General features: G+C 40.2%; 1 protein-coding gene across 5 annotated transcripts in view; it reads right to left on the bottom strand.

Moving 5' to 3' along the window:
- Nucleotides 1-14,984, bottom strand: part of nbeab (neurobeachin b) — a 181,204-nt gene that overhangs the window by 20,645 nt on the left and 145,575 nt on the right. For all 5 annotated transcript variants that reach the window (XM_041046640.1, XM_041046639.1, XM_041046641.1 and 2 more), the window contains 6 exons: nucleotides 13,962-14,079; nucleotides 13,772-13,874; nucleotides 12,937-13,052; nucleotides 10,356-10,468; nucleotides 2,119-2,259; nucleotides 924-1,043 (listed from right to left, as the gene is read on the bottom strand). In XM_041046640.1, the coding sequence (XP_040902574.1) occupies nucleotides 924-1,043; nucleotides 2,119-2,259; nucleotides 10,356-10,468; nucleotides 12,937-13,052; nucleotides 13,772-13,874; nucleotides 13,962-14,079 (711 nt within the window). The remainder of the gene's footprint in view (nucleotides 1-923; nucleotides 1,044-2,118; nucleotides 2,260-10,355; nucleotides 10,469-12,936; nucleotides 13,053-13,771; nucleotides 13,875-13,961; nucleotides 14,080-14,984) is intronic.

Here is a 14,984-nt window from a genome sequence, read left to right as displayed (position 1 = left end):
TGCGTGCAGACATACAAGTAGTTGAAAGTAGGCTGTATTTGTTAACAGGGTGGTGTCTGACTATCCAGCTCTTTACTGGCTTGCAGCTTTCTGCCTCTGCATCACATAGATTGCTGGCTGCTCTCCCCCAGATCCTGGCAAGTAAAAGCCCTGTCCGTACATAAAAGACTACATTTTAAATAGCTTTTGTCATTAATGCTTTATTAATTGCCTGGGGCAACACTACCCAGTGCAGGGTGTGTTCGAAATATATGACACTTTGAGGTCAGTGCGTATTCCTGCTGTGTGTTATGCAGTGGGCAAAATGGAGGCGAATCAGCAGGGTTCAGCGTTTTCGGTGACTGCTCTGTGGATTTGCAGAGGGAGGGCTTTGTCTTTCTCTCAGACGCAGCCTTTGTTCAAACTCATGAGTGCTTGCCTGCACAGATACAAAATCACTCTACCTCTGAGATTGTTTTTTTTTCTGTATCTCTTTTCTCATCTCTCTGAGATAAATCAAATGTGTATATCTAAGTGCTTAGGGTATTCCTGTGCACCATAGGTATTTGTGATTCGCTGTTTGGATGAGGCATTTATAATTAATGGTATATATTTTTTTGCAGTGGCACATTGGCTGAGGAGGGGAGCATAGCGAGTGAGAGGCTCGTTCTGGTTATACTGCCAATTATACACGCTGTATAGCTGCAATTCTTCTTACAGACATTGTGCAACATATCTACAGTATATTGATATTTACAGTCATTGTCGTCAGATAATCACTAACACACACGTCCATAAAACCAGCCTGAAGAAGGGAACTGGCAAGGAAACAAACGTAACAGATAGTGAACTCTCTAGTTATCTATCACTATCACTAGATAGTGTGTGCCCATATAAAACATAAACAAGGGATTATACTACTTTTCTTTTTTAGTGATTCTCACCTTTACGTCGGAGGTGTCCCTCTGACAGTTTCTCCAGGAGCGGGAAATGGCTGAAAAGGTGCGGTCAGGGTGGTCGAATTTGTTGTTATTGGCACTAAGGAAAAAAGTGGTGAAGGGCTCCTACAGAGAAAGAAAATTACACATCACAAAGATCAATGATCTCCACCCAAATTTAAAGTTATGATTATCTTCTCCACCCTCTTGACATTCATTTTGATTGCAGTCATCATAACCAGCATAACGAAAATCTCAGTATCGTTTTGAACCTACAGGATTACATGCTTATTCAAAATACATGTGAATTTTCTGAATTATCTGCATAGTATTTTATTGTACCTTCTGCACCAGACTAAAGGATCTCTGCAGAGATCAGTCATTCATTGTATCCAAGCCTGAGGGAAAATTAATTAATGTTCTTCCTGAGTACAGTAAACCATAATGATAATTGGCTCAAATTTGGTTTTCTCAGCCTGAGATGGTGTCCATTGCTGGTTGGAGCGGATGGATCACTCACCAGAGTAAGAAAGGGATTGTGGGAACAAACCCACAGAGGGCAATCTAACTGCTGTCAAGGGAGGTCCCTCAGTCCATCAGCCCCTTTCTACTAATGATCGGGGAGGAGGAGAAATACAGTAACTCTCCATAAAGTTCTTTCAAATTAATAAGCTGACGTCAAAATCAAATGAATACCAGCTCAAAGATGCCGTGGAGGTTATAACGGCTTGGTTTGTGGGGAACAGATTGGAAGTGCGTGTACCGCCTCCCTCTCTCCCAGAGTAAATGAGGACAGTGCTCAGTAACCTTGATGGACATGTCTCCAGCGCTCACTGGGTTGCCTGAAACACATAAACCTGTCACAGCAGCCTCTGTAAATCATTACCCAGCCACTCTTTATTTAGTTCACATATGCCGGTTTACTGGCCTGTGAAATGTGTTTTCTGAGCGCCATTGGTCTAACTCAGGTCCAATCAAATTGAGATGTCGAGTTGTTTCCTGTGCAGAAGCCGACAGACCTCAAAGTAACAACATCATCAAGTCTGACAAGTGACAATCAACTAATGCAGAGTCAAAAATGAAAGGCTGTCTGAGGATGTGGGTTGGACTTCATTTCTATTCAGATGCTTAACTAATTTGGGGATTCTGAACACAGTACAATAATGGGTGTGAGGGTGGCTGAAGGAGTGATTTTACTCACTATTCTGACAAGCCAGTGCAAGGTGGTGGCAGCAGTGGAGTAGTGGGAGTTGTAATGACAAGGTGGTGTCTGGTCGTCTTCCCATGTCTCGTAGCGCTCAGCGTAAAATGCTGCACGCTTTGGATTCAGTGCACCAATAGGCTGGAAAGAAAACAAGGAAATTAAAAAAATAAGTTCCTGCAGTGAAGTAATTTGCTTGTTACTCCCCTGTGTGAGTCTTCCCCTCAAGACAGTTTCCTGTTGTTCGCTTTTGTGAGTCATATTTTTTGTGAAGGCTAAAAATATCGACACCCATATTTACAGAACATTTCTGAAGAATCCAGTGTCTTAAGAAAACAAAGTTTTTCAGTGCCTACTTTCTCAAAAATGATGTCCACAAGTCAAACACAGTCAAAAATACATTCAAAAAGTCAACTAAAAATATCAAAAAATGGTGACAGTAATAACAACTAAAAATAACCAATTACAAGTTAAGGCGAGGCTAACAACGTTTTAGCCAACGATTTTGATGGTTTTAAAATGTTCTGAGTTTGGATCCAAACCTGCTGAAGCTTCAGTGAATATTTGGTTCAGCGAGCAGCAGAAAGTCTGTAGATCTAAGGCCTGTACCCGCCAAATGCCTTGGCAGCGTATTAATATAGTGAAAGACAAGTCCATGAAAGGATTTATAGACAAGTTCAAGGATTTTAAAATCTATATTATGTGTAACTGGAAGCTAGTGTGAGAACTTTGCAACAAAAGTGATACGAGCTCTTTTCCTTGTTCTAACTGACTTAACTGCCTTCTCATCACAACCACACAGACTTAGATTACTGTGCCATCAGGTCTGTAAAAAGTACACTCTGTGTGTAGTTGTTTCAATATTTGGCTTGTTGAAATACTGAAAGCAAAAGAATTCCGGCATTTTCAGCAATTTACATCCATAATATGAATAAGGACCACTATTTTAGTAGTGGTCGCCCAATCAAACTGACCTCTGACGATAAGTGCATCATAGTGCAAGCTTGTGCTTAAGAGTCTTCACTAATTGATAAATCCTTTCATGAAACATCAGCGTTAAACTTAAGCTAGTCTGGCTCATATAATTTGCTGAATTTCACTTGCCTATTGGGAAAACAAACAACTTATATTCAAAGTCTCATTAAAGAGGGATTTGCCATTGGAAGTCCATTGTTTTTTCTGCATGATGCTCTGCATGAACCATCTGCATGAACCATCTGCATCACTGCCATTTGTATGTATAGTGTATGCAGGAATCCCAACATGTGGACTAGGCAGAATTTTTATCTTGTGACACAGTCTATTTATTGCTTATACTCTCATTATGTAGCAGGTGACGTAATGGTCAAAACTGATGGCTGAAGTGAAATTTATTTAAGCCCATAGCAGACAATGAAGTTAGAGTACTTCTGCTTTGATTTACCAGTAAAAATCCTCTGTAGGGTGAATAGTGTGTATTACGTATTTTTTTTATACCTCATGATAGGAAAGTAAAATTACTAAAAAAAAAGCATAATTGAGCATAATCAACAGAGATAAACTTGCAGAGTCTTAGTAGTTGCCCATCAGACTGCATGTGGAGAGGCCAGCAGAGAGGCTGGGGGAGAGTTCAGGGCAGACAAGCAGCTTTACTCTGGGATTTGTCTGTCAGACCCCATTATTCTCTTGAACCCTAAAAAGTTCCTGTTGCGCTATCCGCTGTCTGAAATTTACAGGGATATGGTGGCAGGGGTGAGCAGGATGGTGCACTGAGGATGGATGGAGTAGATCTGAGCGTCTCCTGCTAAATGTTGTGGGTAATCCATGTGGATTAACCCTGGCTGACCTGATTTACACCCAACGCACCCACCAAGCCAAACACTTTACTTAGCCCTGCTACTCCCATCTGTGTTCACTTCTGTGCTACTGGACACTTTATGGGAGTTGCCAGGAGTTACAGACTATAGTGCAATCTAGCAATGTTACATCACAGGCCATGTTTTTGGAGTTTTTCAGAGAAAAAAAAAAAACACGGCATAATAGGACAATATTTACTTTAGAAAAACTGTATTAGATTGCATTGCATTTTACAGATGTGCATGTTATCTTAAAAGCTGCCTGCAACATGAGCATGGAATAAAGTACTAAACATCTACTACCTTAAAATTTCCCTATTATTAAAATAAGGAGTAGAGGAAAACCCCAAACTAACCTTTCATAAGCAAATAGCAGAAACTGAAAATCTCCAAAAATGCCAAATGAGTGATGAGTGCAGTGTCAAGACTGAAAATGTCAGAAATCATAAAAACTCTCATACTCGTTCAGCATTTGAAATACTGCTACCTAATTATTGTGAGGATATAAAACAGAAGAAAATAACATCACTGCTATATTTATTTGACATCCATCCAATTATTTCTTAGTTAGGCCTAACCTTGGATAGCATGGTTCATTATTTAACCGCAGACTCAGTAATAACCTCAATATTGTACTGACACCATCACTGGGTTTTTGCCCTTTGGCTGCTGTTTCATTTTCATGTGTTCTTAAGGCAACAAAATTACTCCCATTAAACATACGTTTAGTGGTGAATAAATTGCTTTCTCTGCCTTTTCAATCACCTCGTCCAATATAAGAGCCTCGGAGGCATATTGGCAGTCAATATCAATATACTCAGTGCCACTGAATCAGTTACAGAGGGGGAAGGGAGACTGGTAATGTAATCAATGGCAGCTTTTCTACCTGAAAGCTGCAGCTCAGAGGTCAGTACAATTTTAATAACGTTAGAATAAGTGGCTTTATTTTTAGGCACCAGTCTCAGACCATTTTCAATTGAGGGCTTTTATTTTATTTCATCTGTTTTTCTTTTTGGTTGGGTACAGTTTGTATGCAACCTCAGTACGACAGAAAGACTCTCTTGGTCATTTTGAAGATTAAGGTCATATCCGTGTGTGGCACAGTGCACATGCCTGAAGCTCTAAGTCAAAATTTAATGGGGCCAGTTTTCGGTTCTTCCTTAAAATTTAATGGCAGCCCACATCAGTGTTAGCACAATTGAATAGACTGAAAGAGAAGTTTATTGAGATCTGCATAGATTTATGGAGTGATAATAGCCTCGCATGTGACGTCTCGGCCCAGCTGGATCGGGGTGCAAGCCACAAGACGTCTCACACTCCGTAAAACCGCTGCTAGTATGACTAACGCAGGTTAGAGCGCTATCAAAGATCCAGGTACTACATGTGACAGAGTGAGGTTAAAGTACAAGACAGCTGTAAGTAATACTAATGAGTGTAAGAGAGGGATAAGCAAACAATTCAAATAACAGGTTTTAAAACCAAACCTTACAAAATGGCTAATTGGTAAGATTTTGATTTACTGTTTATATTAAGAATTTTGCTTTCCCATTTCAAAACCATGGTACCAGAAGAAGCTGGAAAACAAACTAAGTCATGTTATTATAGGCAACAGTATGAGATATGAAACATATAATTGTGCTTAAAGGGATATTACAAGCTGACATTGGTACTTCAGATTTAGGAGTAAATCAAGACCTGTACCCCTGCTACCACCTTCTCTAACTTTTCCTGAGACTAAACTAACCTAACCTCAAACACGTCTTGAATGAAGCACCAGGTTGCAGGGAAGGGATCCAAAGACATATTTGCTGTCAAGTTGTTTCCTGTTAATTCTTTCATTTGTCTCCACATAAATGCGGCAAAAATGTTCTCACAGTGTTCCCAAGACGCTTAGCTGTGTAAGCATAAATATAATAAGACATTTTTCTAAGCAACTTGTAGCAGTAAGAATGCTTTACTTTGTTTTATAGAAAACTTGTGTGGTTGGGGAGCTAGGATAATTATACCCAATGCATGGGAAAACTTGTTTTGGTTCACCCACATCATTATTGTTCAGTTATTCTTTGTCACAGGTTGCTGTCATCTTAAGGGGAATATGCACCTGGCAGATTGTTGAACACTGCTAAAGTTGGGATTGTTATACAGCAAATACCAACTTACTGAAATGTAAAAAAAAAAAAAAAAAAGTCAAGAAAAGGTAAAGATATTGAGGTAAGGTTGCATGTATAGATGTATGCCGATGGGTATAAAATTTAGGAAAAATAAATAAATAAATGAAAGAAGCAGGAAAGCAGAAGGAAATTAAAGCTGTTCTGGTGGCTTGTGGTCGCCCCATCTGTACATAAAGACGAGGCTGTAAACCAAAGTGTTGAGTGTTGGTAAGTGAGCTCATTGCATCCCTTCATAGTCAGCATTATAGAGCTGACCGTGATTCTCTGTCTTTACAAATTCTGGGCGCTGTCTAGGTGGATTGTCCCCATTCTGCATTGAAAAGGTTTGTGTCCCAGTTATTACTGTTTTTATACATAACTTTGTTGCTCCATAACTGCACAATGGCTGTGACTGCCGTTGCGGTTAAAATAGGCGATAATTTTCAACACATGGTCTCAGCTCAAAGCAGTGTTTGACACTAAAACAGACTAAGAAAACCAATAAAAGAAACCATGTGAAATTGTAATAAACTGACCATAGAAAGAAACACTATATCCACATCATGTTTGCTGAGACACTCAAGCCATTTTCAGGTCAGTCCAAATACTAGTCCACAGAGCCTCAGTGTGCTGCATTGGCCATAGAAAAACATACAAAGCAGCCAAAAATAGGAGGAAAATGTATGATTGATTGATTAGCTATTTAATTCGAAATAAAAACCCATTTATGATAAGATGGGATAAGCATTTCAGTAGCCCTTTCGTGCCCTTAGTCCTGCCATAATCACTATCAGTTGATAAGCCCAAACCAGGCTTTGTTTACCTCTGTTCATCAAAGAATAATCACCTCTTCTCTTTTCCCTGCATTGCATATCGTACTGATCACAGATACAAGACAATGAAAACAACTGGTTCAGACAGTTCCACACTTTCTCCTATCTGAGTTCATTTCTTGTATAACACCTGACCCAGTGAAATACATCAACACAACTAAACAAAGTATGATCAAACTTAGATTTAGCTTCAGATTCAATCAGGATAATTTCTGGTGTTGCAATCCAAAGATGCAGGAAATGAACGTGGCTGTTGTTGAGTGAGTGTACAGAGAGTGCCTCCATTTTTTTTTTTTGTGGGGGGGGGGGGGGGGTTATATCTAAGCTACCTCCCAATGAGACGCATATTGCATTTTATATTTCAAAAGAAATTACATTACAGTATGTTGCTATGGTGCTCTGTCAGGAGAAGTCGCAGTCGTTTTTGCTTGCCTCGTCAGAGGCAGGGCTGTATGCAGCTCCAGTCTAATGCAATCAAGTTGCTCCAACTCAAGATAAAGCAGATGTGCTCCCAAACAGCCTGACTGAAGTGGAAGTGAGGGCGAAGAAGGCTCCATTATGGAAAGAAAAGTGTTGAGGGGATCTTTATAGCATAAAAAGCTCTGCATACTCATACAGCATTACCCAGTGTGTATCTCTGAGAAATGCTCAGCTTTCAGTGAACGCCACAGCAGAAGCTTTCAGAAGGAAACCAATTAAAATAGTTTTCTCTATCTTAGCACAGCTCATTCAGAATACACTTGCAAGGGTGAATCAATACCATCAGCTTTATTTAAGCAATTTTAAGTGTGGTAAAAATGTAACACTTTAAATTACATTGGTTGAGTAATGTACTTGTTACCTTTTGGTGTTACTTGTCTCTTAAAATTAGATTTTTGCAAGGGATACATCTAATAAATTTTAGTCAGTGGATGAAGAAGCATAGTGTTAAACCACATCTGCTTCTATCACTTTCTTATGCAATTATACAAATTTCCATCACATCATTTAATAGCTATGGGGAAGATTAGCTTCCCCCTATCTATCATCCACTTGTCACTCCATCAAGAAATAATCATTAGAATATAATGAAACACTTCACTGCATGAATGTATCTGACATCCAAATATGCAGAACGCTGGCCCAGAGGCAAAGGAATGCTGTGTTCAATAGCACTGTTCACAGATGACTGAATGCCCAACCAGCAGGTAATTGTAGGTGTGTGCAGTAGGTTTGGGAGGATATTATTTGACAGATCAGTACAGAGCTCCAAGAGTTAAAACAATGCTGTCCGTCAAGTGGTAGTCACCTGTGACTGACAAACAGGTCTCAGGTATGACTCCGATCTGTGGGAAAGAAAGCCTCCTAAATTGTGCAATGCCAATGTAAGATGACTTGAGAACAATTTAGGGGTATTAGTGATACTTCAGTTTATAATCTATAATTTAGCTGCAATTACAATTTAGCTTTATCCAGAGTATTAACCTAAGAGGAATGATATGACAATTTATCCCCATAATGCTGCAGCTCACTGAACTCTGGAGTGACAGATGATATTATATGAGATAATGTGATGTTATTCAACCACAGAAAAAAAAACAGTTTAAAAAGAGGGAATGAATAAACTTAATGTAGTAACCACAATAGGAACAAACCACACTGTGTCTGTAGCACCGTGTACCAAAACTGTCAAGAAGTGAAAACTGGAATTAAATGCTTGTTGTGAGTCTCAGGAGATTGTGCTGCTACCTCTGATCCAAAATTGAGCAAAAGGGCAGATCAAGCAAAGAGAAGTATGGGGGCCTCTGTCTCTCCACACTATACTAGCTGTGAACTTTTGGAGGTAAGAGCCCTGGGGTTCCAAGGACAACTGTCAGGAGACACAGGCTGTGAACTCATGCTAATGAAGGCAGCTCAGCCCTGTAAACAGCATGGGAGGATGTCACTGGAATACATTACAATACATAACTGTCTCCCCAGGGCAGGAGGGCTGCACATGGCTCAGCCCTGATCACCTCCCAACACACACATGCATACACATACACACACAAAATTCGTGGCACTCTCAGTCCACCTGGATACCCCACAGGCCCAAGCCACCAAATACAGACAAGTACTGAAATGATGGTGGCAAGACACACAACTGAGCTGTTTGTCCAGAATGTTCTGGGTTTACAGAATGTGAAGAAGTGCTGCAACACAGTGGGAGCTCATTTTTCAAGTTCACAACACTCTATATAGCCTGTCTATAATTCTCTGAGTGTTTCATAGCAGCTTCCTTTTCTCTGTTTCAAAGTTCTCCTCTTCTCCCACTGCAGAACACAGCACACATGTGCCTTGGAAAGTTGAAAATTGATACAAACTGTTGAGAGCTGAGATGACAAAGTGAGGCTTTTACTCAGAATGTCGTTGCTTTGAGGGAAACAAAGAGGAATGAGGGAGCGATAAGTGAGTGAGAGAGAGAGAGAGAGAGAGAGCTCAGACAGGAATGCAACTGTTTTCAGGTCAGTGAGCTGCAGTGTGCATGTGCAAGAGAGAGAGAGGGAGAGAGAGACAGAGAGAGAGAAGGGGGTTGGTAAACCAGTAAACCAGGTCACAGTTTGTGGTAGAGTGATCTGCTGCCTTTTCCCCTTCAGTCAAAGACAGAGCAAACATAACGCTGAACTTTATCTCCCAGGGTTGCGGGGGCATTAGTGTCATTGTGTCTGAGCTCTGGTGGTTTGGCAGTGCTAAGGCTGCACTGGGCTCTCCACAGCACAGCTTGATGTGTTTTTTTGACCTGCTGCATTTAGAACAACTTTCACTGCGAGGCTGTGCTTATGACCTGCTCTTATCAGTTCATCAACCCTGAATTAAAAAATCTAATCAAAGCAGAAACTTGAATTACTAAATAGTAATTTTATGAAAGGGCTGGGTGATAAGTCATTGTGGTGAAATCAGCTTTCAGCAGATCAAGATGTTATGATCTTTTATCTTATGTTTCTTGGTCAACAAATTTCTGTTGTCGAAATTATTGATTATCAGCAAGCTACTATCCAACCACATGACACAAACATCATTCTGTAGTGTTTACTACACAAAGGCACATATGGCAATAAAAAAATGTAAACGTCTCCTTAATGCAGAAATCAGGAACCAATTTTAAGCTTATATTCACAGTGCGAACTATGTGCTTAGACAATATAGCACCAAATATATGGGGAGTAAACCTACATAAAGGTATTTGACTGCATTTCAGGATGTTACAATAAATATTTTCCACTTTCTGCATTCCCTCTCATGAGTTTAGACTCTGCACATGACTCCTTTCCCATTAAATATGATATTGTTTTACAGTCTGACTCTTAATAAGGAAATCCCCTGCCGTCAGAGTCAGCTGCCCCAACTTGCCCCCCCTTCCCTCCGTCATACTGAGGAGCATGGCCAAGAGGCCTCGGTACCTTTGAGAGATCTCTGAAGTTGCCTGGCAAGGTCAGGTCCAGCTCCTCAGAGTCGTAGTTGGTGAGGACCCAGGGAAAGACAGGGTACTGGTTCAGGTCATTGTATGTCCTCCCTAGACACACACAGCAGACAGAAATTTGTGAGTGATGAAGGCTTAGAAGGAAGCAGAGGGGTTGAAAGCAGGGCAGGGGTACACTTGAGGCTTCGGTTACTTTGCGGGATCAGCATGCAACATTCCAATAAGCCCAATCGCAGAGCCCTCAATCAGACGCACTTCCTGTCTCATATGGAGCCTGCCAGGGAAACACGTACACTAATGGTAGGCTCTCTTGGCTATGTGAGAATGTTTTTGGTGCTCCCCATGCCTTTGCTTGCTGAGTGTACTTTATCAATGGACTGTGGGAATTACAGGAGGTTTGAGGAGGGTGTTTTTAAGTTTATAGAGAAAATAAGTATCTCTAAGTTGTGAGGACAGGATGTAATTATAGAGAAAGAGATTCCTCTTCGGAGCCATGGCCCCAAACACCTAAAATGTCACTGCAAATCTGATCCACTGATTGGCCAGATGTGAATTTCCTCAATGTTCTGGCAGCAGGAATATGGTTATCAGATGGCAAAAAGTGTTACAGGAAGTCCATGGGAAAAGCAACGATCATGTAACATGTTGGTCATTAATACTCTGATTTTCTTTAGAAGATGACACTGGTAGAGCTGTGAGGTCAGGTGGTGGCCAGTTGTAATCCCGGGCTGGGACAGGACTGTATAGATGTTTGTTTTTTTTTAGGAACTTTTACTGCCGATAATAAATCAAGCTAAAAACGTGGGCTCAAAGCAAACTGAAAATAAAAGGGCAATATTTTATTTTATTCACCAAGGAAAAAAAAACTGAATTGTAAAAGGGAGTAATACTAATTTTAAGGTCTGACCACATTCCTATGGCATGCTTTCTTAATACAATAAAAAAAAGGTTACCACATTTTTTTCCCAGAAACATTTCACAGTTATTTTCCTTTTCCATTTATCGTGTGTTGACATTCACTAGTATTTAGCAAGCGTTAGGCATTACTCTAAGAATTACGTTTTCAGCTGGAGGTCAATGGACATTATTACACTGCATCATTACACAGTTACTTGTGCAGGAAAAGCACACTTTTACATTACTAATGTTACATTTTCATGATTAACTTATGTTTATGAAGCAGTTAGAGAAACCGAGAATCTCTCTCTCATTGCCTTCTTAAGATGACATTCTCTCTTTATCATGTAATGGTGAAACATTAAAAACTTAAACATTGCAAATCAAGTAGTATCAAGAAGTGGCAACACAAAGGTCAGAATAATACAAGCTGTTTTATTACATCTAAATGAAAGATCATGCATCAGTATAGAATGTTATGAAATAGAATTGTTCAATGGAAATAATCCTCCAAAATCTACCAACTACTGCCATGAAGTTTTTAATGATTACCTACAAAATATTATTAACTTGAACCAATCCAGCAGGTGTATCTCTGCTCACTCCTGGAGTGCAGCAGGTTGGCATTAGAGAGTCTAAATCTAGCTGAGCAAGTGATAACGTCTGACAGGCTAGTCAACGGGAAGGCTTCTGCAGAGCAGCTAGGGTCTGGGGGAAGCTAGAGAGAATAATTATCCAGGTTAATGCCACATAGTGAAAAGGAGGCAGCGGGCCGAGCATGGAGGACGAGTCGGGAATGTTGGTTAGACCTACTGGTGCTGAGGCCTGAGTTGGGGGTGGCAGGATGTTAATAACAGTGGAATAGTGTTTAATTAGAAGACCCCTTCCCGTTCACACCTCTTCCCAGCACTTCACCCCCCGCCTGTCTGCCGCCCCACACTATTCTGACATCCCTGTCAGCCTAGGTCATTACTAGAGATTTTTAATGAATTTGGGGCATGTTTTTCTGTCTGCCTTACATCTAATTAGCTGACAATAATGTATCGAACTCAAGCACGAGCTAAATATAAATATGCATGAATATGCAGCGAGAGAGAGGATGACACCTCTCAGAGCAGAGTAGCGTGCAGTCGCTCTCGCCTTCTCTGTTAGTTGCAGTTCAGATCAGAGAGTCGACAACAGAACCTCTCAACTCTGCAGGCACACATGTACGCTCTCACAAAGCCAGGCACTAATTATCTGGCAAAATCTGCTGTGCCTCCTCTGTGCCTCAAACAGCACACTCCCAAGAACAGTGAAGTGTACTACATCCAGCACCACATAGGGATAGCATGGATTCTTAAACAAATATGACATACCTGAGGCCATTTATAGTATGTTTCCAGGGCCACTGACACATAAAGTTTATTGATCCTGATAGCTAAACTTTAAGTCATAAGGCTCTAATGGTGAAGAGACTCACATAGATAATAGATTAAAACTTAACACTTTCACTAGTTGCAAATTTTTCCCTGATAAGGAAGAAAACAAATCAGAATCTATCTATTTAACTGATGGCTGTGGAAAAAAAAAAGAGAATACATTATTTCCATTCCTTCAGCTACTTCCAGTCTAAAAGCATTGAGTGTCACTTGAGAGCATTACACAACACTAGGAGTCCTTACCTGCAATTGTGTTGAGAAATGTGAGGTACTCAAAGTTGGAAATCTCTCTCCTCTGCCAGCGCTGGGTCATGTTGGAGGACTTGAAAAGCTGTCGAGGGGTGGCCAGGGAGATGCGTCTGGAAAAAACATTTAAACAGTGAATCAGAAAACAGAAGGCTGGTGTTAGTTCTGAACAGTTTCAACCTGCATTCTTAAAATTTTAAAACCGAAGAGCATAAAATATAACTGAAACTAGGCTTAAATTCAAAGGATTGGCTAAATCACAGAAAACTGGTAGATGCTCTATGACCCGCATGTCAGTTTTATAATTAATATACTGAGTAAAAGAACATCGACAAATTGTCCAGCTGAAAACAGGAGAATAAATGTGGCCTCCAGTGCAATCCTATTCATTGGTTCGCTGTCTTGATTCTAATAGATTAAATAAAAGCTAGGCAGAAATTACAAGTCCTTCAGTTACACAGGTAATTCACTGAGTTTTAATTCAGGATGGCTTGCTTTAAACCACTCAGTTTGCAGGGGACTTATGGAAATATGCTTGTTTTCTAACATTGTTTTAATAGGCCTGTTAGCAGTATGAGAGTCTAAAGGGAATCTGGGGTTTTCTCTGTGGTCAGTGGCCTGGCTGCAGCCCTGCTGTATAGAGTCTCCTGTCAGAGAATTAGGTCGGTTCAGTGAGGGTCATTGCACACCCACTACAATGACTGGAGCAATGGGACTTCAAATGACTGCTGCAGGCCAGGCTACACAGATGCTCTAACACACAACACAGAGGAGGTAACGATGGCCATGAAGGAACTACAGTATTAATTTTCTTTTGGCACCTGTGACCCACCTGGCTTGTGGAAGTCCATAGCTGGTGCCCACTCCCACTCGAGGAAGACTGTAGACCACTTTCTTCACTGTGGCCTGGTCAGGAAAGTTGAACATGACCGATGCTGTGAACAGTGAGAGGCATCACTTAATGATGGAAAAAAAGAAAAAAAAAATTGGATTTCAAAAGCTATAACTAGTATTTAACTTACTTCTGTTGGCCATGAAGACCTCCATTGCTGTGTTTTGCAGGAGGTAACGTCTGGAGAAGACCGCCCGGATCTCACTGAACATCCATTTCCCATGTAAGCCCTCAGTGTATGCTAAGACCTAGAAAATAGAAATGAAATAAATAAAAAAATAGAGAAAATGTCTTCAGGTTATTATATTTGTATAAAACCATAGATTGTGTCAGATTACACATGATAAAGACTTCTGTCCATATCAGTAAGCTTAATGTTATAGCTGCACGTGAAGAAAAACACTAACAAATCACCAAGAGATATGACAAGTCAAGTTTTGCAAAAATCTTTCAGATTGTTGAGCAAAATATCTTTCAAGTACAATGCCACTGGAATTACAATATACTGTCTCAAGTGAAATGAGTTCCCAGATTATGATTTAAATCATTTGAAATAAAGTACTGCTGTAAACTGATCCACTGCTTTTTTTGTGATATGGACAGAAAAACAATGGAACTCTGAACCAACTGTGTTTTCCAAACTGTGTCAGACAGTAAAATATGGCCTCAGTAAAGTTCTGCAGAGAGATCAGGGTTTAACATGTATTTAACGCTGCACTATTTAACTTAAGCTGACAGCACTTTCACTTTTTAGTATTGTTTTTTTGTATGTGTCTTGTCTGTGGGCACAGCAAAAGTTGGTGAGACAGAGAATACTGCTCTAGTTCACTTATCCCAGGTAGGCTTCAAACCTGACCCTCGTGAGATAATTCCTCTATTAGGCTGCTAAAATCAATTTTTAATAACTAATAACTATTCCATGAGCTGTATTGAAAAGGTAATATCAATATTGCGCTAGTATCAGTTCAATCCTTCCTTATCATCTCTTATTACAAAGCATCACTGACAGTCATGCTTTATAGACATCTTAGCATATCTCTGGGAACTTTTCTATGCACTATGAAGAACACTACAGATTCTCTTTGAGTGTTTCACACTTTTTCAGTTGGTCTATAACAGCAGAGCAAAGGCTAGTCGTCAAAAAAATGACCCC

This window comes from Toxotes jaculatrix, chromosome 9, assembly GCF_017976425.1.
Source record: "Toxotes jaculatrix isolate fToxJac2 chromosome 9, fToxJac2.pri, whole genome shotgun sequence".
NCBI classification, from domain to species: domain Eukaryota; kingdom Metazoa; phylum Chordata; class Actinopteri; family Toxotidae; genus Toxotes; species Toxotes jaculatrix.
The sequence above is the reverse complement of the archived record's forward strand: the minus strand, read 5'-3'. Positions and strand labels throughout refer to the sequence as shown.